The sequence below is a fragment of the Phodopus roborovskii genome, unplaced genomic scaffold (assembly GCF_943737965.1).
Source record: "Phodopus roborovskii unplaced genomic scaffold, PHOROB, whole genome shotgun sequence".
NCBI lineage: Eukaryota > Metazoa > Chordata > Mammalia > Rodentia > Cricetidae > Phodopus > Phodopus roborovskii.
The window spans coordinates 1-25,332 of NW_026126980.1; the positions used below are offsets into that span (position 1 = coordinate 1).

The window sequence follows — 25,332 nt, forward strand, 5'->3', positions numbered from 1 at the left end:
ACCTTTAGAGCCTAGTTGTTTGGAATTTTGGTGTATACTGAACACCTGAGACATCCATCCTGATAAACTAAAATACAGATTCCCATCAGTAGGCAACCTTTGTTCGACTAACTATGAAAGACCCCCGTAGGGAGATCCTCACTCAAATCTCGGGAATAGCGCGTACCCAGTGAGACACAGAGACCGAACTTGCTGCAATCACAGGAGGAAGTTAACTGAAAACGGGATTGAATGAGATCTCAGGCCAGCATGCTGGGATCGAGACTCATACACCACGCAGGGGTAGAGGAGTTTGACCCCGACCCAAACTTGTGACAAGCTTATAAAGGCAAAAGCCACAAAAGAAAGGAGGGGGACTGGGGAGGAAATAGGGGAATTCCAAAGTTACACATTTACTCATCAGTTAAACTATGTGTTAGATTAAGCAACACACCTGGGGCGTTGGAACATTCCACAGAGGTCATGGGGACATCCTGTGGTCATTCCTGGAACTGCCTTTCTCAAGAGAGTTCCGGGAGCAGCCACCTGCTAGGGACGGGGCCCAAGGGTGACGAGTCTGTGCCCTTACAGATAGCTAGTAATTTTTTTCTACTCTTCAACTACATCACAGCTTGTGAGATATTCTAGTAAACCCACATTCTACATACATGGTGAGATACATCCTATATTCCTTTTCATGTAGAGAACCTTGATTAATGTAGTTGGTTTTTGTTTTATTTTTAATCTGCTCACTAAAGATGTATTGGCTAAAAATAAGTGTTCACAAATACATACTTCCTAGTTCAATTTCTCTCAAAATATTCAATTTTCCATGAAGACTACTCTTCTCATTATTATGCCTTTGCCAAGTGTTTGTTCTGAGTTTCAGGAATAAAACTATATCCATGGGGCCATCATCCAGCTTTCTAACAGGAGAAAGACCTATTATATTTTTTGAGATCTGGTTCATGCTTTTCTTAACTGATTGTCTGAAGTTCCTGTGACAACCAGGTAAAAGGCAACTTTAGTTCACCTAAACTCAATGTTAAACCAAATAACAAATATCACTTTTGTGTCCCTAAATCTCTGAAGTTAATAAATATTCTGAGCTCCCTTCCAAATTTTTCCCCTAGGATCACACAATCTATTTAAGTAAGTATAGTTAGCTAGCCACACTGTGTCTAGGAGGAAGAAAGGAAAATGCAGGAAGATAGCAAGGGTCAGCTATAGGACAATTGCTATAGAAATGCACATCCCTGCTGATGTAGAACAGTCTTTGCCTGGGGTCCAAGGCAATCAGGAACCATTGTAATGTGTCCTTTAGCACTCTGCAACCATCTAGGAGGTGGTCTTATCATTCAAGCTCACTAGCCAGTCAGGCCCTTAGGTGACCTGCCTGTCAAAAGAAGTATAGGACCCTTCTGATCTGGATTTGAAGAGAAACCGGAGCCAGTGGTGTTGTGTGCTGTGCTTTGAGGAAGGGTAAACTGGAAAACCACAGCATGGTGAATGAGGGTCTGCTGTCCTCAGATGGGTAGTGGCAGATGTTGAGGTGCTGGATCCAGTGTGGTGGGTATTCCCTGGATCTCGATGGGAAGCTGCAGGCAGAATACTAGTCTCCTGAGTTCTCATGCAGTTCTTGAAACTCCAAGAAGCTAGAGGCAAGCCTCTAAATAACTGCTCTTTTGGCTGTACCTGCTCTGAGCATTTAGAGCAGGGATGTGCGTATAGAAAAAACTTTTTAGACAACTTCTACATACTTCTGGTTCACCCACTGAAAGCATGCCAACAACAGTCCAGAGGCCTTTTAGTTCAGTACATTTTAGAGGCTCAGCACACTGCCTTTAAATTTTATGTGTAAGAACCATTTATTGATAATTTTGTGCAGGTTATAAAAGGCATCTCATGTGTTGGTTAGCACATCGCTGCTGAGCAGTGATGTAGAAGAGTAGAATTGGTAATACAAAGGGTTTTCAAATGCTTTGGAGATAGTATATCTCGCAAAGTAGAATTTAACTAAGGTAGTACTGCCCCTAAAACTCAGAAAGATATTTGTATGCTGACCAGTCCTGTTAGAATTTTGAATCCCAGATATACATTTGCTCACCATGATTTTCCACACATTTGACTCCAAACCATTACAAAGAAGCTACTCCTGTTTTACAGCAGCATCTACTCCCTTACCCATATCATAGAACTTTCACATAACAAGCTGCTCACAGAGATATTACAGGGTGACAAGCAACCTTAAGGCCTAGTATGCCATATAGTTGCAGTTTTCTTCTCCAGAAAAGCATAGTTGTACCAGATAGGCAATAGGACACCAGATTTCAAAAAGTAAACCAGTGACTTATGAGTGGCCTGATAAAGCAAAGCTTTCATTTAGGCTCTGTGGCAGGGATAAGGAATATTCTTGGGAGAGATAGTAACAGCCTGGGGCCTAGGTCTTCCAAGCTTTTCCTAAGGGCCTGGTGTATTGACAATACAACAGAGAACCTTGTCTAAAACCAGGTATTTGCTTGGTAGAGCTGGTAATTGTATGGAACAAAGCCTTTGTGGACAGATTGCTTCAGATCAGTAGATCTAAACTACATAAAGCTATGGTTCTAAGTCCCAAGGCCACTGTGGGCTTAGTCAGCAATACTCATGAGATACCCTGTGATCACCTTGTGCTGCATTGTTTTAGTGGTGTTCTCCTGAGTTTGTCCCATTGAATGAATTTCTACTGACTTCACAGAAGTCTCCCCTTTCCTTCCTTGTCCTCCCTGATAGTAGTATACAAGAGTCTGTTCTCCTTAAGAAGCTTACTTGTGATGTGACACATCTCCCCATCCCACCTTTTTTTTAAAATCTTTTCTGCATTTCCTGTCTATGTCGTTCCCCATCACCTTCACCTCAGGATCTTATATGTGCAGCAGGTCCTTCAGTTTCAGGTATCTGATGTCCTTAAGAAACAGTACTGGGTTCTGGGGAACTTGTCCATTCCCGATTCTGTGAGGGACTTTATATGAATCTCTTAGAATACACCTTGTATCCTAGGGGATACAAGGAAACAGGAGCAAACACCCATACATAAACACTGAGTCAAACTAGAACCCAGACACAGATGGAGAGGACAAGACCAGGCAACAGAAACACATAGAGACAGCTTACCTGAACAAGGGGGAGCTAACAGTACACAAGACTGATAGCTGGGAATCCAGCATGGGACTGACTCAGGACCCCCTGGATATGGGTCTCAGCCAGAAGGACTGAGCAGTCTAAGGGACATCAGACAGTGGAGCTAGGATGCATCCCTGGTGCACAATAGGACCTTGCTAACACATCCCCCATGGAGGGATAACTGTCTTAATCTAGAGACAGGAGAGAAGCCCTAGTCCCTTCTTCACATGACCTATCAGACAGGAGGGTGGTTAGGGTGCATGTGAGAGGGCAGAGAGGGTAAAAGGGAGGGAGGGAGGGAAGGAGAGAGGGAGGGAGAGGGACCTGGGATCGACATGTAAAATAAATTAAATTTAAAAAAAAAATACTTTGACTCCAAAATTTCAGTTCAAGGACAAGTTACTGGGGAAAAGGATTTCTATTTTTGTTTCCACAGAAAATGAAAAGCTGTGGATTCCTTCCAGATTAATGTGTTTTGATCAAGCAAGACCACCTGAAACAGAATACCAGGTGATCCTACATTCAAAACAGCTGGACAAAGCAGGCTTACAGACTATAGCCAGGATTTCTGCATCTGACAGTGCCCCTTACCAGCAGGAAGTAGTTTGGAAAGAACGATGCCCAAATTTGTAAATATTGTCTATAAATGTTTGTTTTTGTTTAAATGGACTTGGTTATATAAAATAAATAAAAAAAGAAAGAATCAGTACTGGGAACACATTTGCTGTGTAATCTTCCTATCTCCCTAAGTAGCTACACATGCTATCTCTAGTCTCTACTGAAATTGTTCAATGTGTAAAATTGAGCTTGAACTTAAAAGCTATTTAAGAAAGGTAGCATATATAAAATGTAAAATATTTCTAGGCACAGTCCTCTTTGAGTATTTTCCAGAGATGGATACTTGTAATGTTAGAAGATTTTTGTCTTTATAGATCTCCTCTGTGAGTAAAGTGATGTCTCCCTGGAAGGCATATTAATGCTACAACAGATGCATTTCCATCATGTTAGAAGAATGTTTAGGAGGCAAGCTCTTATGTTGATGCAAGAGGCACAGGTTGCAGTCTGTTTCTCTCCAAAGCAATGGCCTTGCTGTCTTTTGTACTATACCTTCAAAATTCTTAAATTACTGTAACGCCTCAGAGATTTAAATTTTGCATTAGAGTCATTTAGTCAACTATGCAGTGCAGTCACAGGAAAAGGATTCGCATGTGAACCATTGCCTCCTCATGTAGAGGGATATTCACTTTGTCTCCTTCTGTGGTAATGAACACACATTTGGGGGTGGAGCAGGGGGTAGAAGTGACCTGTGGAAGGAGGTCTGAGGAGGAGCCGGGGAAAGCTCTCTTGCTGGCGAGTCGCAGAGAGGAGAGCATCTGTTGGAGCCTGCTGGTGTTAATCTGTCTAGCTTGTAAGGTATTTTTCTCTGAATAAACATCTATTCGGCCTATTTGTTTATCCTGATCCTTATTTAACCACAATATCTGGTGTCAGAAGCAGGATCAGGATTTTCATGGGACCTGGGTTTCACCAAGGCGGCAGGCAGCAGATGCCATTCACCAATGGGCAGGGTCCCTTGCCTAACCAGGTGGACTCACCACAGGTTTGGCACATCTGCCTCTGCCCTACAACTCCTTTGCTTCCACAGCAGGCCTGAGAAGGCACTTACTGCTTCTTATTATTTGTCCATTTCCCCACTTTGCATTCGCGCAGAGCCACTTGGCACCAGCCCTGCTTGTGCATTTCCCTCGGTTATCCTGTGGTCCCAGCAATTCCACAAGACTCCTTTTAAAAATTTGTCTAACAAAATTAGCTTGCCATAGTTTGTTAAGAGCTATTCTACAGGGTCCGAGATCAGAAGGATCATCTGCTACAAGACACTATTTAGCGGTACACTTCCAGATACTATTTGGTGGTACACCAAAGGCACAACTACCACAAGCTGAGATCTACAACTAAAAGCATCAAAGATCCAGGGCAGCAGAATTACACCTAAAGTAATTGTAACATCCTTTGCAATTTAAGATGATATAATATCTGAGATCAATTGTTCCATACCAATGGAAGATAATTTTACAATGCAGGACTTTAGGAATTATTTTACTTCATAGATAGAAGGAATTTTAGCAGAAGTAAATTATTACTGGAACAATATGTACTTTTATTTTGTAATGGCAATGGGTTTCATCATTAACATGATATTCTTAAAGAAATGGTTTGAGATTACAACAAACAATAAGGAACTTGTACATACCATAGGAGACTTAGTAACAAGGATTCAAAACATTGAAAAGGATAGAATTCAAAACATAGAATGCTTAGAAAAAAAATTCAGAATTTTGAAGATGGCATTGGAGAGCTGACAGGTAGAATACAAACCGTGGGACATAAAAATGACCAAGTAGAAAACAGAATTTGTTCCATGCCTGATGCCTCAATAACCAGAACAGAAACAATGCAATGCATTAACACGCTATCAGAAACAGCTCGTTCCTGGTCAGAGGAAGCTACTAATAAGTTTAAAAAACTGGAACATCAGATAGACTAGATGATAGAATCTCTTCCATGTCTGAAGATAATGGCAAGCTAGCAGATAGAACATTGTTTCTAGAAGGCAGTTTACAACATGACATTCAGATAATATCCAAGGATGAGAAGATTAAAAACATGGAATCATTTGTAGTTGGAGAAAGTAAGAAACTCTCTGATGCAATGAAGTCTCTAGAAAGTTATTTGATTCAAGAAGTTCAGACAGTCAAAGAAACAATGGTGCATAGATTTCAGGCTTTAGAAGACCTCCAGTCTGATACATCAGAAGAAATACAGGTAACAGGGCATGAAAAAGACTTACATTTTCCACACCATTTAGGGTCAGGGGAGCTTTCCCTGTATCTATTAATGAAAAACCAGCAACGAAAAACAACCAAAAGGTGTCATTGCATATCAGTGAGAACCAATACATATGAAAGATTTAAAAGGTATAAAGGAAGCAGTAGTCTCTATGGCATGCACTCACCATATGTGAAGCAATTAGTAGAGTCATGGGCAAGGAATAACAAGGTAACCCATAAAGATTGGGATCAATTAATATCAGCTGTCCTTGAAAACTCCTCTCAATTAGAATGGAGGGCTATATGGGCAGAGGAAGCAAAAGCTCTTGAACTTCAGGGCTTAAATAAAGGTTATAAAGCTCCCCAAGATAAAATTCTTGGTGAGGGTCATTATGCTGACCCAGAAACCCAAGCGTCCTATGATGAACATATCTTGTCTCTATGCAGTACAGCAGCTCTGAATGCTTGGGATAAGGTTCATGAATCAGGAGAGAGGATAGAATCCTATACCAAGATAAGGCAAGGACCTAGAGAATGCTTTAGTGTGTTTCTAGAAAGATTATCTAGGTCAGTACAATTAGAGGTAGCAAACATAGATTCTAGGCAAATACTCATAGAATCTTTAGTTTATGAGAATGTGAATCCTCAGTGCAAACAGGTGCTTTGGCCTTTAAAAATGTGATCAGCACCCTTGGATGAATGGGTCCTATATAAAGCCAACATTGAGTATAATGACAATAAGACTGAAGCATGTGTAGGAGAAGCCATATCTAAAGGTCTGAGAAGACATCAAGATAACAGAGTTCTTAACTATGGTGACTTGGAAGCTTGGGTAGGAGAAGCCATCTCCAAAGGTTTGAAGAGATATCAACATGTCAGATGTTATAAATGTGGTAAGATAGGACATCTAAAAAGAAATGGTAGGCAAAGCTTCCCTAGAAGTAACACTCCAAGGAATGAATCAAACAGAAGGCCTCAGCCTCCTGGGTTATGTAGAAGGAATGGCAAATGCCCAAACACTGGGCAAATGAGTGTAGGTTGACCAGAGACAAGCAAGGAAACCCTTTACCATCAGGAAACTCCTTGGGGGGCCTCTCGAAGGTGGTTCAAACATTCCTAGTCACAGTGGAAGACAATCTGCCACAGGACAATTAGAAAATTCTGTGCCTATCATAAAAACTCATACCACTCTGGACGACAAACTAGTGACGGAAGTTGAATCAAGCATGACAGAAGGAAATAAAAAACATATATTTTGGCAAACCTCTATGAATAGTCAAAGGCCTAGGTTGATAGTTAAGATGAATAACAGATTGTTTGATGGGTTATTTGTCACAGGGGCGGACGTAACTATCATGTCTAATAAATCTTGGCCTCGAAGATGGCCCCTGCATGAGGTAAATATTCAATTCTTAGGGATTGGAACCCTGTCTCAGGTAAAAGAGAGCACGAGATGGATTGAACATATAGGGCCAGAAGGACAGAGAGGAAGGTTGAGACCATATATGGCTGATGTAGTGATAACATTCCTCCAGTATTAGATAGGAACCATAAACAACTTCATGATTGTGAAAAAAATATTATAAAGTACTATACAAGACAGATACCAAATATCCAGTCTGTACAAAAACAGACTACAAGTGCTGAACAAACAGAAGAACCAAAAGTCCTACCTTTAAAATGGCTAACAGAGGAACCTGTCTGGGTAGGACAAAGGCCTATGACCTCTGAGAAGTTAGAAGCTTTAGAAAGCCTGGTTCAGGAACATCTAAATGCTGGATATATATATCACATCAGATTGCATCTGGGTCTGCCAGGTCCTCTAGCACAAGGCAATGATCAAATTGATCGTTTATTGATAGGAAGTGTACTAGAAGCCTCAGAGTTTCATAAAAAACACCACGTGAATAGCAAAGGTTTAAAAAAGGATTTTTCTATCACTTGGCTACAAGCCAAGGAAATAGTAAGGAAATGTCCTACTTGCTCTTTCTATAACCAAACTCCTTTACCACCAGGCAGTAACCCTAAAGGTATAAATAGGAATGAAATATGGCAAATGGATGTGTTTCATTTTTCAGAACTTGGAAAATTAAAATATGTACATCACACTATAGATACATGATCAGTGTTTCAATGGGCCACTGCTCTGAGGTTTGAAAAGGCTGATTCTGTTATCATACACCTATTAGAGGTAATGGCCATTATGGGAATTCCTGCACAAATAAAAACTGACAATGCTCCAGCATACATCTCCAGCAAGTTGAAAAAGTTTTTTGAGTATTATAACATAAGGCACATAACTGGTATACCACATAATCCTACAGGACGAACAATAGTTGAGGGATCCAATCTTACTTTAAAAGAAATGCTCTATAAACAGGCAGGTGGAACAAAGACACCCACACAGAGATTACATAATGCTTTATTAACATTAAACTTTCTTATTGCTTATGAAAAAGGAAAAACAGCTGGACATTAGAAAAAAAACTTCTGAACTAAATCAGCCAGTGCACTTCAAGGATGTATTGACCTCAGAATGGAAACCAGGATATGTGTTATGTTGGGTTAGGGGGTATGCATTTGTATCTACAGGAGAAGAAAAACTATGGATACCATCTAAGTTAATCAAGATCCGAGTTGAACAAGAGAAACATCTTAATGAAGAGGAATGACAAGTCATCCAACAAATTAGGTCCTATGAGATGTTGCAGAGACCTCCCACAGGTCGGGAAAGTGTTCTGTTCTTGTTCATACAGGAAAACAGAGAATAGCCACTAAACATGTAGGTACCTACAGAAGAGAAGACAGATCTCCAGAAACAATCACTTAGTGAAGAAGAAACTGATTTATGGTAAAAATATTTCATTCTAGTAAAGTATTTTTATACAGAAATCTATTTCTCTTTACCATCCAGTTTTCCTGTAGTCCCAATTCATGCAATCCAATGCTGGCTTTGGAGTTGGATTTGGCTTTCCTTCTCTAAATTCAAGCATGTTGTTAAGATTAAATTCACGGTTTCTGTGTTAAATCAAGAAGCCATTTGTTATAAGGCAGAAGAAAACGAAATCTGGGGACTCGTTTCTTATATGCAATTTTCTCTCTGAAATCCTAATTTTCTCATATACTTTTTAATGCTTATTGTTGCCTTTCCATAATGCATACATTAAAACTTGAAATTTTTACTTTAATATCAATGTTTAAGTTTTCCACAACGAATAATAACAATTCTTAACAGCAGTCCTTGAACTCTCCGGAAAGAAGATCGGTCCGCACATCATTGTTTCCACTTGACTCAACCTGATGCATCTGGACTACATACATCAAGCTAAAACCAGTTTGAGACTGTTTTTGCTCGAGACAACTCATTACTAGCTAGCTGTAATGGTACACATTCTTATTACACCCTTGCCAGAATTTCAAATAAAACTACAGTCAAGCATTTTATGTCACACAGTGACTAGCTACATATGTCACAGCCAGTTCTGTTGAGAAATTTGGTTGCTAAAAATTTTCTTCCTACAGGATCCCATGGAGCAATCATTGCCCCATTTCAGCAGGAAGTAACCTTAAGATAATGATGCCCCCTTTCCCTACCCTTGGAATTTGTGTTGGTTTTAGTTATTTAGGTTTTGTTCTCGATTTTCCTTTTCTTAGAGCACATTTGTTATTCACTGTTTTGTATATATTTTTGTATCAAGCCTAAATCTTTTCTTTAGACTAAAAGGGGAATTGTAGAGGGATATTCACTTTGTCTCCTTCTGTGGCACTGGCCATGCCGATTAGGAGGTGGAGCCAGGGGGCGGAAGTGACCTGTGGAAGGAGGCCTGAGGAGGAGCCGGGGAACGCTCTCTTGCTGGTGGGTGGTGGAGAGGAGAGCATCGGTTGGAGCCTGCTGCTGTTAATCTGTCTACCTTGTAAGTTATTTCTCCCTGAATAAATGTCTATTCAGCCTATTTGTTTATCCTGATCCTTATTTAACAGCAATATCCTCCTTCAGACAAGAATAAGGAAAATTGTTTACACTGAAGGACGATTCAGGATAAGGAACCAGCTACTGGAACCATGGCTATGAAAAAAGGACTTGACTGTTGTAGAGCGAGTGATTTTATAATTTCCCAACATATTTGAATCTATGCCATGTGTATGAACACAGACCAGACTATGTGGTTGTACAGTGTGGTAAGCTTGTTCTGAGCTAATGAATGTGGATTTTGCCATTATGTAACTCTCTGCATGCAGAAATGTTCAACTTGCATGACTCAGATGTTTGAGAAGCAGTCATTGACTATGTGTCAGGATACTGAGCTCAATACAAAGTAACAGCATATGGGCAGCATCAGTCTATCTCTTGTTCTTCTTTTTTTTAACTGTTATATTTTTATTGAAATGACTGACTCTGTTCTGTGTACTTAATTAAACTGACTGTATGTGATGATTCTCCTTTGTTACATAAGTTGTTTCAGTTTCCTTGGATGACAACATACTGAAGGGAGAAAGGACGTGGCTGTTCTGCTGTTTTGAGAAGTTCCCAGCAGTCTAAAAAGTAACTTACCCTGTGGATGTGTCATTCCTTCAACCCAAAGAGTCTGACAGCTTGGAAGCTACCAAGGAGAGCCAGAGAAGTGAGACAATGCAGCCAACTAGCCCTCACCACTATAGTTCTAAGAACTACCCTTTGAAAACTGGAGTAAAATAATAGTATAACATGCCATTTATTTGTCTTCAGCTTCAATCAACTGTAGCAGTGAAGTAGCATGTTGTGACCAGCCTTAGCTTGGGAAACTGGACTTCACCTGTTTTCCAGAGAGGAACACCCATGGAAGGTGAGAGGACACCTGATTTTACTCAGTGCAGTGTCTAGAAGGCTTCGAGCAATGCTTTTAAATTGTTATTTCATGAATTTCATCCAGTATAAAATAAATTAGGGACCTTGTGGGGGGGGACGTTTTGAGGAAAAAAGAAGAGGCAAGTAAATAGGACAGGCTTCTGCTTACAAAAGGATGTCCTTATAAAACCGAACTAGTTCAAGCATTCTGGGTAGTGAGCTGAAGTAGACCTTTTATTTCTTCAAAATGCTGCTTCTGCCAACGGAATTTTGTATTCTCTTCTTTACAGACAGGAACTCCTTTACAGTCCAATTGTAATTCCATTTGCACTGGAGCAGGCACAAAATTCAATGCAACTGTTGCAGTGTTCTTCTGGCCAGTTCCTCCATTTCATAATGATCTTCCTATTTCTTAACAGTTCCACATATTCTCCAGTGATGTTCCCATCAAACATCTGGGATTTCCCTTCCTTTTCAAATTCTAATACAGCAGGAGATTTGAAAAAATTTTGCATCAAATCTTTTTTTTAATAGCTTAATAATTTTTTTTATTTAATTTTACATAACAAAGTCCAATTAAATGAAAACAAACATTTATATACAATATTTGGGAATTTGGGCATCGTTCTTTCCAACTACTTCCTGCTGGTAAGGGGCGCTATCTTGGGGGGATTCGAAGAAGATTCAGATATCCTAGCTGTAGTCTGTAGGGCTGTTTTGTCCAGCTGTTTTGAATGTAGGATCAGGTTGTACTCTGTTTCAGGCAGTCTGGCATGATCAAACCACATTAGTCTGGAAGGAATCCACATCTTTTCATTTTCTGTGGAAACATAAATAGAAATCCTTTTCCCCAGTAAATTGTTCTTCAAGTTAAATTTTAGAGTCAAAGCATTTTTTTAAATTTATTATTTTACATGTCGATCCCAGTTCCCTCTCCCTCCGCTCCAGCCCTCCCTCCCTCCTTCCCTACCTTTTACCCTCTCTGCCCTCTCACATGCACTCTCAACACCTTCCCCTCACATCCCCCCACCACAATTCCATATGTAGGGGAATGCCATCCAGTTGGGGTCATGTAGATCTGACAGGTCCTGTGAAGTAGGGACTAGGGCTTCTCTGCTGTCTCTAGATTAAGGCAGTTATCCCTCCATGGGGGATGTGTTTGCAAAGTCCTTTTGTGCACCAGGGATACATCCTGGCTCCACTGTCTGAGGTCTGTTGGACTGCTCAGTTCTTCTGCCAGGACCCATATTCAGGGGGTCCTGAGTCAGTCCCCTGCTGGCTTCTACCTATCAGTCTAGTGGCCCTTAGCTCCTCCTTGTTCAGGTAGGCTGTCTCTATGTGCTTTTACCACATGGTCTTGTCCTCTCCATCTGCTTCTGGGTTCTAGTTCGACTCAGTGTTTATGTATGGGTGTTTGCTCCTATTTTCAACAAGCATTAGTTGAGGGCTCCATGTAGAAGTTAGTTGTTGATCTCACTCTCCGGGAAGGGCATTTATGATAGCCTTTCCACAGAAGCTGAGATTGTTAGTTGGGAGCAGTCTTGTAGTTCTCTAGACCATTCTTTGTGTTCAATTTTATCTTCAAACCAATATTGGCTCCCTCTTTTATGTTCTCTCTCTCTCTCTCTCTCTCTCTCTCTCTCTCTCTCTCTCTCTCTCTCTCTTTCCAATCTTCCATTCCTAACCAGGCTCAATCCTCCTGGTTGCACATGCCTTCCTCTCCTCCTACTCATTTTCTCCTACTTCTCTCTCCATTCACTGTCCTCCCCCCCCCCACTTCACCTGAGCTCTGGGGGACTTGTCCCTTCTCAGTTCTGTGAGGGACTTTATATGAATCTCTTAGAATACACCTTGTATCCTAGTTCGTCTGGTGATGTGAATTATAGGCTGGTGATCATTTGATCTATTTCTAAAATCCATATATGAGTGAGTACATACTGTGTTTCTCTTTTTGTGACTGGGTTACTCATTCAGGATTGTTTCTTCAAGTGCCATCCAATTGCCTGCGAATTTCAAGATACCATTATTTTTTTCTGCAGAGTAGTATTCCATTGTGTAGATGTGCCACATTTCATTAACCATTCTTCAATTGAGGGGCATCTAGGTTGCTTCCAGGTCCTTGCTATTACAAATAGTGCTGTTATGAACATAGTTGAACAGATGTCTTTGTTGCATGGATGTGAATCCTTTGGGTATATGCCTAAGAGGGGGATTGCCGGTTCCTGTGGTAAACTAATTCCCATTTTCCTGAGGAACTGCCATACTGATCTCCAAAATGGCTGTATGAGTTTGCACTCCCACCAGCAGTGGAGGAGTGTTCCACTTTCTCCACATCCTCTCCAACATGAGTCATCACTGGTGTTTCTAACTTTAGCCATTCTCGCAGGGGTAAGATGGTATCTCAAAGTTGTTTTGATTTGCATTTCCCTGATAGCTAAGGATGTGGAGCATTTTCTTAAGTGTCTTTCAGCCTTTTTGATTTCCTCCATTGAGAATTCTTTCTTCAGTTCTGTACCCCCATTTTTTAATAGGGTTATTTGGTGTTTTGTTGACTAGTTTCTTGAGTTCTTTGTATATTTTGGAGATCAGCCCTTTGTCAGATACAGGATTAGTGAAAATCATTTCCCAGTCAGTGGGCTGCCATTTGGTCTTGTCAACTGTGTCCTTTGCCTTACAGAAGCTTCTAAGTTTGAAGAGGTCCCATTTATTAATTGTTTCTTTCAGTGTCTGTGCCACTGGAGTTATGTTCAAGAAGCGGTCTCCTATACCAATTTGTTCAAGGGTACCTCCTATTTTCTCTTCTAAGAGGTTCAATGTGGCTGGATTGATGTTGAGGTCTTTGATCCATTTGGACTTGATTTTTGTGCATGGTGACAGACATGGGTCTATCTGCAGTCTTCTACACACCTCATCCAATTATGACAGCACCATTTGTTGAAGATGCTGTCTTTGCCCCATTGTATAATTTTAGCTGTTTTATCGAAAATCATGTGTTCATAGGTGCGTGGATTAATATCAGGATTTTCAATTCGATTCCATTGGTCTACCTGTCCATTTTTATGCCAATACCAGGCTGTTTTCAGTACTATAGCTCTGTAGTAGAGCTTAAAGTCAGGAATGGTGATGCCTCCTGACGTTCTTTTATTGTATAGGGTTGTTTTGGCTATCCTGGGTCTTTTGTTTTTCCATATAAAGTTGATTATTATCCTTTCAAGGTCGGTGAAGAATTGTGGTGGGATTTTAATGGGGATTGCATTGAATGTATAGATTGCTTTTGGTAAGATTGCCATTTTTTACTATGTTTATCCTACTTAACCAAGAGCATGGGAGATCTTTCCATTTCCTGGTATCTTCTTTAATTTCTTTCTTTAGAGTCACAAAGTTCTTATTATATAGGTCTTTTACTTGTTTGGTAAGCGTTACACCAAGGTACTTTATGTTGCTTTTGGCTATTGTAAAGGGTGATGTTTCTCTGATTTCTTTCTCTGCCTCTTTGTCATCTGAAAAAAAATAGGGCTACTGATTTTTTTGAGTTTATCTTGTATCCTGCTAGTTTTCTGAAGGTGTTTATGAACAGTAGGAGTTCCCTGGTAGAGTTTATTGGGTCGCTTATATAAACTATCATATCATCTGCAAATAGAGACATTTTGACTTCTTCCTTTCCAATTTGGATGCCCTTGATCTCCTTTTGTTTTCTTATAGCATTAGTTAGAACTTCTAGTACAATATTGAAGAGATATGGAGAGAGAGGACAGCCTTGTGTTGTTCCTGATTTTAGAGGAATTGGCTTAATTTTCTCTCCAATCAGTTTGATGTTGGCAGTTGGTTTGCTGTATATTGCTCTTATTATGTTTAGGTATGTTCCTGTTATCCCTGACCTCTCCAATACCTTTATCATGAAAGGGTGTTGAATTTTGTCGAAGGCTTTTTCCGCATCTAGGGAGATAATCATATGGTTTTTCTTTTTCAGTTTGTTTATATGGTGGATCACGTTGATAGATTTTCGTATGTTAAACCATCCCTGCATTCCAGGGATGAAGCAAACTTGGTCATGGTGGATGATTTCTCTGATGTATTCTTGAATTCGGTTTGCCAGTATTTTATTGAGTATTTTTTGCATCAATGTTCATCAGGGATATTGGTCTGTAGTTTTCTTTCTTAGTTGTGTCTTTGTGAGGTTTGGGTGCCAAAGTTATTGTCGGCTCATAAAAAGAGTTTGGCAATGAACCTTCTGTTTCTATCTTGTGGAACAATTTGAGGAGTAGTGGTATTATTAGTTCTTCCTTGAATGTCTGGTAGAATTCTGCACTGAATCCATCTGACCCTGGACTTTTTTTCGTTGGAAGGCTTTTGATGACTGCTTCTATTTCATTGTGGGTTATAGGTCTATTTAACTTGTTTGTCTGTTCTTGATTTAATTTTGATAAGCGATAGTTATCCAGAAACTTGTCCATTTCCTTTGAATTTTCAATTTTTGTGGAATACAGATTTTCAAAGTATGACCTGGAAATTGTCTGGATTTCCTCTGTGTCTGTTGTTATGTTCCCCATTTCGTTTCCGATTTTGTTAATTTGCATGTTCTGTTTCTGCTTTTGTGTTAATTTGGCTAAAGGTTTGTCTATCTTGTTGATTTTCTCAAAAAACCAACTCTTTGTTGCATTGATTTTTTTGTATTGTTTTCCTGGTTTCTATTTTGTTGATTTCAGCCCTCAAGTTGATTATTTCCTGGCATCTACTCATGCAGGGTGAGTTTGCTTCTCTCTGTTCTAAGGTTTTCAGTTGGCCTGTTAATTCTCTTATGTGACTATCCTGTGTTTTCTTCATATGGGCACTTAGTGCAATGAACTTCCCTCGTAGCACTGCTTTCAAGGTGTCCCATAAGTTCAGATATGTTGTTTCCTCATTCTCGTTGAATATTAGAAAATCTTTAATTTCTTTCTTTATTTCTTCTTTGACCCAGGAGTAGTGCAATTGCACATTGTTCAGTTTCCATGACCAGTTTGCAGGTTTTCTGGTATTTGTGTTGTTGTTGAATTCCAATCTTAAACCATGGTGATCTGATATGATACAGGGGACTATTCCTATTCTCTTGTATCTGTTGAGGTTTGTTATGTCACCTAGTATGTGGTCGATTTTAGAGAAGGTTCCATGTGGAGCAGAGAAGAAGGTATATTCTTTTGTCTTTGGATGGAATGTTCTATAGATGTCTGTTAACCCCAGTTGAGACATAACTTGTGTTAATTCTTTTGTTTCTTTGTTGAGTTTCTGATTTGTGGTCCTGCCTAGTGTTGAGAGTGGTGTATTGAATTCTCCCACTATAAGTGTGTGAGGTTTTATATGAGCTTTGAGTTTTAGTAGTGTTTCTTTTACGAATGTGGGTGACTTTGTATTAGGGGCATAGATGTTCAGAATTGAGACTTTGTGTTGATGGATTTCTCCTGAGATCAATATGAAATGACCGTCTTCATCTCTTTTGACTAATTTTGGTTTGAAGTCTAACTTGTTAGATATTAGGATAGCTACACCTGCTTGCTTCTTATTTCCATTTGATTGGAAAATCTTTTCCCAACCCTTTACCCTGAGGTAATGTCTATCTTTGGAGCTAAGATGTGTTTCTTGTATGCAGCAGAAGGATGGATTCTGTCTTCGTATACATTCTGTTAGCCTGTGTCTTTTTATAGGTGAGTTAAGACCATTAATGTTGAGGGTGAGTAAGGTCCATTGATTGTTGATGCTTGTTTGATTTAGGTTTGTTGTTGGCAATGGTATTGTGAATATATTTGTTCTCCTTCACCTTAGGTTTCTGGTGTAGTTGGATTATCTGTTGCCTACATTTTTGTGGTCATGGTTTCCTTCCTTGGGTTGGAATTTTCCTTCCAATACTTTCTGTAGGGCTGGATTTTAGATACATATTTGGAAAATCTGGTTTTGTCATTAAATATCTTGTTCTCTCAATCTATATTGATTGAGAATTTTGCTGGATATAGTAGCCTAGTCTGGCATCCCTGTTCTCTTAATACTTTTAGAACATTTATCCAGGACCTTCTGGCCTTGAGGGTTTCCATGGAGAAGTCAGGTGTAATTTTGATAGGTCTGCCTTTATATGTTACCTGTCCTTTTTCCCTCGCTGCTCTTAATATTCTTTCTTTATTCTGTATGCTAGCTGTTTTGATTATTATATTTCGAGGGGTCTTTTTTCTTTGGTCTAGCCTATTTGGGGTTCGGTATGCTTCTTGTACTTTCATGGGCATGTCCGTCTTCAGATTTGGAAAGTTTTCATCGATGATTTTGTTGAATATGTTTTCGGCACCTTTGAGCTGGGCTTCCTCACCTTCCTCTATGCCTATTATTCTTAGGTTTGGCCTTTTCATGGTGTCCCACATTTCCTGGATGTTTTGTGTTAAGGATTTGTTGGATTTATGATTTTCTTTGGTCAATGAATCTATTTCTTCTAGTTTATCTTCTGCACCTGAGATCCTCTCTTCCATCTCTTGAATTCTATTGGTTATGCTTGTGTCCTTCGTTTCCGATTTTTTGCCCATCTTTTCAATTTCCAGCCTTCCTTTCGTTCGTGTTGCCTTTATTTTCTCAATTTCAGTTTTCAAGTCTTGAACTGTTTCCTTCACCTGGTTAATTGTTTTTTCTTGGCTTTCTGTACTTTCCTTAAGGAATTTGTTCATTTCTTCCACTTTTTTGTTTGTTTTTTCCTCCATTTCTTTAAGGGATTTTCTCACATCTTCTTTGAGGGCCTCTATCATTTTTATGATGGTGATTTTTAAGTCGTACCCTTCTGCTTCCTCTGCTTTGTTGTTGTGTTCCATTCTAATTGGTGTAGATTCCCTAGATTCCGGTGGTGTCATGTTTGTCTTTCTGTTGTTATGTATTCTCTTGTATTGCCTTCTTCCCATAGTTTCTTCCTGTAGGTGTTGGTGGTGCGTCTTCCCTCTCTCTATGGTACTTCCCTGATGGGCTTATGTGGATCTGAGATTCAATATCTGTAGCTCTGTGTGGTCCAAGCTCTCTAGGAGGTTTCTCTGCCAACAGGGAACCAGGGATGGGGTTAAGGATGAGGATCCAGAAGAAGATGCCAGCAGGTTCTCACAGTGGTCCTCTGGCCAATAGCTCTGGACAATAGCTCTGGCTGATAGCTGGCAGAAGAGGATGAGGGCTTAGCTTGAACTTGAGAAGGTTTATCAGGGTAGTGGGATCTCACTGGAACCTGGCGCTCTCCTGCTGAGACCTCGTTCTTTGGCAGGGGCCCGGATTTGGGGGTCAAGGATCTTGCCTGCCTGAAGTCCGAGTGGACCTGCAGAGATAGGCGGATCTCTGCATCAAATCTTTCACAGTGAAAATACTGTACATTTGTTCTATTGTTGTGTCAAACAGCTCTGTCAGGTGCAAAGCTACTGTGGGAATACTTAAATCCAGTGCCACTGGAGAAGCCAGTGCTCCCGCTCACTTCCCTCTCAACAGTCAGCTCCTGGGTTGCTACAGCTTTCGTTAGTAAAATCATTACTGTTGTAAATTCCATCTTAAGTGCCTTCAGGTACTCTCCAAGGGCCTCTCTGACCTTGGCGGTGCCTGTAGTTTTCATAAGGTCCTCCAGTATATCCCCATATCCTTTCTTTTTACTCAATTTTACCTCAGTGTCATCAACTTCATTTTCTTCAAAAAGGCTGGGTATTTCAATTAATCCCTTGTGTTTTGCTCCTGATTCTTTAATTTTACCTTTCCAGGCCAGCTTTATATTCCACTCATAGAAGAAAATCAGCATCCCTTTGCAGCTGTTACAAGAGGCCTCACCTTCCACCTGCTTTAACTCGCTGATCTCACATCGGCCAGCCACATTTTCCATAGAAATGCTAACCAGGAATTCTCGGAGTTTCCCCTTGAACCAAACGGTGACATCCTGTTCTGTCCAGTGCCAGTTGTTCACGTTGGTCCCATTCTCCTGCTCCTCCATGATCCAGCGCGGGTCCCCATGACCCCACTTGGCATTGGCGGCGAGAGCGGAGCAGACGGCGAGGGCCGGGGTAGCAGGTATGCGCGGATTTCCGGCCTGAAGGTCTGTGATCCACATGCTCACTGGTCCCAGAAAGTGCCAGAAGTCCCCACCCTGGGCCGCTCCATCCACACTGCCCTACCCCTGTTGCCCGTGGCTGGGTCCCCCAAGTCTATCTCTTCTTAATTTCTGCATTGGTATTTTGTTTGTGATCTATCAAATAAGGCTTTCCTGAAGATCAGAGTAAGAGTCACTATTTAGCTACACACTTGGTTAAGTATACATTACTAGTTTGCCACAAACTAACCCACTTGATGGTGAAAGACAAAAAAGTAAAGTTAAAGAAACCCCTCACTTGAAATGAAGGACTAACCTGGAAACCAATATCTGTTCCTTGGAAGTTGCTAACTTCCCCTCACAAGGCCCTGAGATAACAAAATACCAAGAATTCACACTGCCCCTCCTTTCTTGTGAGTCAGCGGGTGGTGAATAGGGTCCTTAAGAAACAAAGAGATAACTGCACCTCCGGTTTGCCCAGACAAGATTAATTAGCACACCCTGAGGCCCTAAGGTCTGTTGACCCTACTAGGGAGACCATCCGGCCTCAAAGGGTCACATATTCAATGGACAGTGGGTTTTGCCTTTAAAAACACCTGTGCCTTGGGGGGAGGCTGCTTCCCTCTAGCCTGCCTGCTGGAGGAGCCCGTTTGCGCAAACGTTTCCTGTTCATTAAAGCCTCTTGCATATTGCAGCAACTGGACTGGACATTGAGTTCTTGGGGATACTGACTGAAACTGGGAGACTCCTCATTCTGAGGGTCTTACAATGGAAATGTAATTCTGTAAATATGTTTCTCATACTGGTTAATGAATAAAGCACTCTTGGCCAATAGGAAAGGAAGACAGGAGGGACTAGGAGACAAGGAGTAAATAGGAAGTACTAAGGAGGAGTCAAGATGGAGAGTCTGGAGAGAGCAGGATGCCAGCTGGCTCTCAGGTAAGACCAGGTGGAAATACATCATTAACAGAAATGGGTTAATAATTAAGACAGAGCTAGCTGATAAGAAACTAGTGCCTGGCCAACAGCATTATATCAAATACAGAGTCTCTGTGTATTAATTGGGGCTGGTGTGGCTGCAGGACAAGACCAGGGACAGGAGGAAAACCTTACTACTTACATATGGCGCCCACGTGGCTAATAAGAACTTCCACTTAAATTTTAACAAAAGCTTTAAAAAGCATTTAGAAACAAAAGAACAGAGATAAGCAAGGTTTCTTGGTAGCAGCATTTTCTCAGTTGGACTATGCTTTGTGAGAGACAAGCAGATATTTGTGCCACTCCTTTAAGGGAAGTTTCCTGACTCAGCACAAGCGGCAAAAAAAAAAAAAAAAAAAAAAAAAAAAAAAAACTGCACGGCTTTAAAAAAAAAAAAAAGCACTGATAACAATTTATTGGTGTGTACGAGAGCTGGCAATGGCAGTGACCACATCTCCAAGTCAGCAACATGCTGCTGAATGGCAGCGCAAACCAAGACGGTGAGCACAGCTCTCACAGCTGGCAGTAAAGTTACCCACCGCCATCTTTAGTAAACCGCGGCTGAAACAGCTATGACTTTCATTTTAACAATGTTGTTGTTTACCAGATAAAAGACTGATGGCCAGAAAAAGATAAACATTTACAGTAAAGACAGAGTCATATTAAGAAAACCTCTAAAGGTTTACGCTGTGTTTTAAAATATACATAGACATGGGAGGGAAAAAAAGAATAAAATGGTTTTTAAAAAGACAAAGAGGAACTGGGTGTGGTGGCACATGCCTTTAATCCCAGAACTGGAGAGACAGAGGCAAGGAGATCTCTTGTGATTTCAAAGTAAACTTGGTATGCAGAGTGAATTCCAGGAGCAATAAATGTTACACAGAGAAACCCTGTCTCAAAAAATAAAAGTAAAAGAAACACAGTAATAAAAAAGCCAGGATGGAGAGAATCTGGATACTGTACGGTGTTATATTGTCTTTGTATCATCTGACTGCTTAGGAAATAACAACAACTATTAAAACAAATGCTGCTGCTGGATCAATTCAATTTATATATTTTAAAAATGCTTTGACTTCAAAAGTTAAGTCTAAGGACAAGTTACTGGGGAAAAGGATTTCTATTTTGGTTTCCACAGAAAATGAAAAGCTGTGGATTCCTTCCAGACTATTGTGGTTTGATAAAGGCAGACCCCCTGAAACAGAGTTCCTGGTGATCCAACATTCAAACAGCTTGAACAAGGCAGCCTTGCAGACCACAGCCAGGATTTCCGTGTTTTTTAGTATCCTCATAACAGCGCCCCTTACCAGCAGGAAGTAGCTTGGAAAGAACGACGCCCAAATTAACAAATATTGTTGATAAATGTTTGTTTTTATTTAAGTGGGCTTGGTTATAAATGATTAATGACCACAACCAATCTCTTTTTAAAGGTAAAAGGGGGATTATGTTATAGATATGAATACTTTGTTTTGGAATGCATTTTCATTTATTGATACAATTTAAGATCAATTTTGTGATGTGTACATTTCTACTCTTGTTTAGGTATTGTGTTTATATAGCTCATTTAAAAATACTATGTGTAATTTAGTTCAGATTTTAGATAGTTACTTATAATAGTCAAAACTTATAGCTAGGTAAGTTAGGATTTCTAGATATGTAGAGATGTATTTGAGATGAATAGGCATTCTTCAAACCTTTCAAAGACTTACAGAATAAGGCATATAAAATGGTTTAGGGTTTTCCTTGACAGGGAGACATAATTGCTCCTGGCAACAGCACCTGCATCAGAAAGAAAGATGGACATTGAAGAAACTCATTATGGAGTTTACTTCCAGTATGGCAATTTGGACAAGATACTGCTCTTGTCTGGACTGTTTGACTTTATGCTGCATGAACTGGTCATTCAGGACCCACAGAAATGTGACTGCTGATTCAAGATAGACATTGATAAAGATTTCTTGCTTCATGGAAGAGTCTGCCATACAGTCTGCAGGACACACACACACACAATGACTGACAAACTGCCAATACAAGAAGATAGTTTAAAGTTTCCTGCTTTGCTGAAGAGTCTGCTAGACACACTATGGCCTATGGGCTGAAGATGGAAGATTACAGAAGAATTTCAGGTGACTGTCCAGGCAATGAGTTGTCTCTGTCATTTCTAGAGTTTATATATGATCCTTCTGTTGTCTTTGAGGGAATTGAAGACATAGTTATGGTTATAGTTTTCCTTAGTTAGGATTAAAGATAAGTTACAGTGTCTAAAGACTTTAGACACAGAAATATAGGGTAGATATTTTCTTTAAATCTTACTAAATGTTAATGGACTAAATATTGTGAAATATGATTCCTATTTGATAACTGTTGTGTGATATATTTTGCTATGTTAAGGTTAAAACCCTTCTTTTTATTTAGACAGAAAAGAAGAGATGATGGGAGATGTCATTCTGGAAATATGTTTCCAATAGTGGTTAATGAATAAAGCACTGTTGGCAAAAAGGAAAGGAAGACAGGAGGGACTAGGAGACAAGGAGGAAATAGGAAGTACTAAGGAGGAATCAAGATGGAGAATCTAGGGAGAGCAGGACACCAGCCAGCTCTCTGGTAAGACCATGTGGAAATATATAGATTAACAGAAATGGGTTAATAATTAAGACAGAGCTAGCCGATAAGAAACTAATACCTGGCCAACATAATTATATCAAATACAGAGTCTCTGTGTATTAATTGGGGCTGGCGTGGCGGCGGAACAAGACCAGCAGTGGGAGGAAAAACCTTATCCTTACACCCACTAGTTAGCCAAAGATACTAACTCACTAGTTACCCCTACACACTATGTCACCTGTTAGCCAAACACCTAAGTCACTAGTTAGCCACACACATGAAGTCACTAGTTAGCCAAACACCTAAATCAATAGTCAGCAACATGCCTAAGTCGCTAGTTAGTCACAAAAATTAGTCATAAGTTTACCACTCTTTCTCCATATCTCTTCAATATCGTACTAGAAGTTCTAGGTAATGCTATAAGACAACAAAAGGACATCAAGGGCATCCATATTGGAAAGGAAGAAGTCAAACTGTCTCTATTTGCAGATGATATGATAGTTTATATAAGCGACCCAATAAACTCTACCAGGGAACTCCTACAGTTCATAAACACCTTCAGAAAACTATCAGGATACAAGATAAAGTCAAAAATATCAGTAGCCCAGCTAATGGAGGGAGAAGTAGGAGAAAATGAGAGGGAGGAGAGGAAGGCATGTGCGACCAGGAGGATTGAGCCTGGTTAGGAATGGAAAATAGGAAAGAGAGAGAGAGACAGAGACAGAGAGAGAGAACATAAAAGAGGGAGCCAATATTGGTTTGAAGATAAAGTTGAACACAAAGAAAGGTCGAGGGAACTACAAGACTGCTCCCAACTAACAATCTCAGCTTCCGTGGAAAGGCTATCATAAATGCCCTTCCTGGAGAGTGAGATCAACAACTAACTTCTCCATGGAGTCCTCAACTAATGCCTGTTGAAAACAGGAGCAAACACCCATACATAAACACTGAGTCAAACTAGAACCCAGAAGCAGATGGAGAGGACAAGACCATGCGGTAGAAGTACATAGAGACAGCTTACCTGAACAAGGAGGAGCTAAGGGCCACTAGACTGATAGCTGGGAAGCCAACAGGGGTCTGACTCAGACCCCCCTGAATATGGGTCTCAGCCAGAAGGTCTGAGCAGTCTAAGAGACCTCAGACAGTGGAGCCAGGATGTATCCCTGGTGCACAAAAGGACTTTGCAAACATATCCCCCATGGAGGGATAACTGCCTTATTCTAGAGATAGGAGAGAAGCCCTAGTCCCTACTTCACAGGACCTGTCAGATCTACATGACCCCAACTGGATGGCATTCCCCTACAAATTGTATTGTGGTGGGGGGTTGGGAGGGGAGGGTGTTTAGAGTGCATGGGAGAGGGTAGAGAGGGCAAAAGGGAGGGAAGGAGGGAGGGAGGGCTTGGGGGGAGGGAGGGAGGGAGGGAGAGGGAACTGGGATCGACATGTAAAATAAAAAAAAAAAAAAAAAAACGCTTTGACTCCAAAATTTAAGTTGAAGAACAAGTTACTGGGGAAAAGTATTTCTATTTTTGTTTCCACAGAAAATGAAAAGATGTGGATTCCTTCCAGACTAATGTGGTTTGATCACACCAGACCGCCTGAAACAGAGTACAACCTGATCCTACATTCCAAACAGCTGGACAAAACAGCCCTACAGACTACAGCTAGGATATCTGAATCTTCTTCGAATCCCCCAAGACAGCGCCCCTTACCAGCAGGAAGTAGTTTGGAAAGAACGACGCCCAAATTCCCAAATATTGTGTATAAATGTTTGTTTTCATTTAATTGGACTTTGTTATATAAAATTAAATAAAAAATACTCTATATGCATAAAAAAAATTAAAAAAAATATCAGTAGCCCTACTTTTTTCAGACGACAAAGAGGCAGAGAAAGAAATCAGAGAAACATCACCCTTTACAATAGCCACAAGCAACATAAAGTATCTTGGTGTAACGCTTACCAAACAAGTAAAAGACCTATATAATAAGAACTTTGTGACTTTAAAGAAAGAAATTAAAGAAGATACCAGAAAATGGAAAGATCTCCCATGCTCTTGGTTAAGTAGGATAAACATAGTAAAAATCGCAATCTTACCAAAAGCAATCTACAGGTTCAATGCAATCCCCATTAAAATCCCACCACAATTCTTCACCGACCTTGAAAGGATAATAATCAACTTTATATGGAAAAACAATAGACCCAGGATAGCCAAAATAACCCTATACAATAAAAGAACGTCAGGAGGCATCACCATTCCTGACTTTAAGCTCTACTACAGAGCTATAGTTCTGAAAACAGCCTGGTATTGTCACAAAAATGGACAGGTAGACCAATGGAATTGAATTGAAAATCCTGATATTAACCCACACACCCATAAACCCCTGATTTTCGACAAAACAGCTAAAATTATACAATGGGGCGAGGACAGCATCTTCAACAAACGGTGCTGGCACAATTGGATGAGGGTGGTCGAAGAATGCAGATAGACCCATGTCTGTCGCCATGCACAAAAATCAAGTCCAAATGGATCAAAGACCTCAACATCAAACCAGCCACACTGAACCTCATAATTCCAGGGACATAGACACTGAGAGCAACAATGAATAAATGTGACCTCTTCAAAGTTAGAAGCTTCTGTAAGGCAAGGGACACAGTGGACAAGACCAAATGGCAGCCCCAGACTGGGAAAAGATTTTCACCAATCCTATATCTGAGAAAGGGCTGATCTCCGAAATATACAAAGAACTCAAGAAACTAGTCAAAAAAAAAAAAAAAAAAAAAAAAAAAAAAAAAAAAAAAAAAGAAAAAAAAAGAAAAAGAAAAAACACCAAATAACCCTATTAAAAATGGGGTACAGAACTGAAGAAAGAATTCTCAATGGAGGAAATCAAAAAGGCTG

General features: G+C 40.2%; 1 protein-coding gene across 1 annotated transcript; it reads right to left on the reverse strand.

Moving 5' to 3' along the window:
* Nucleotides 1-10,959: 10,959 nt before the first annotated feature.
* Nucleotides 10,960-18,874, reverse strand: LOC127214745 (activator of 90 kDa heat shock protein ATPase homolog 2-like). Its single transcript, XM_051175033.1, is given in 3 exon segments — nt 10,960-11,300; nt 18,118-18,238; nt 18,240-18,874. Coding segments are annotated over 3 exon segments (960 nt in total). The 3' UTR covers nt 10,960-11,096.
* Between the last annotated feature and the right edge of the window lie 6,458 nt (nt 18,875-25,332).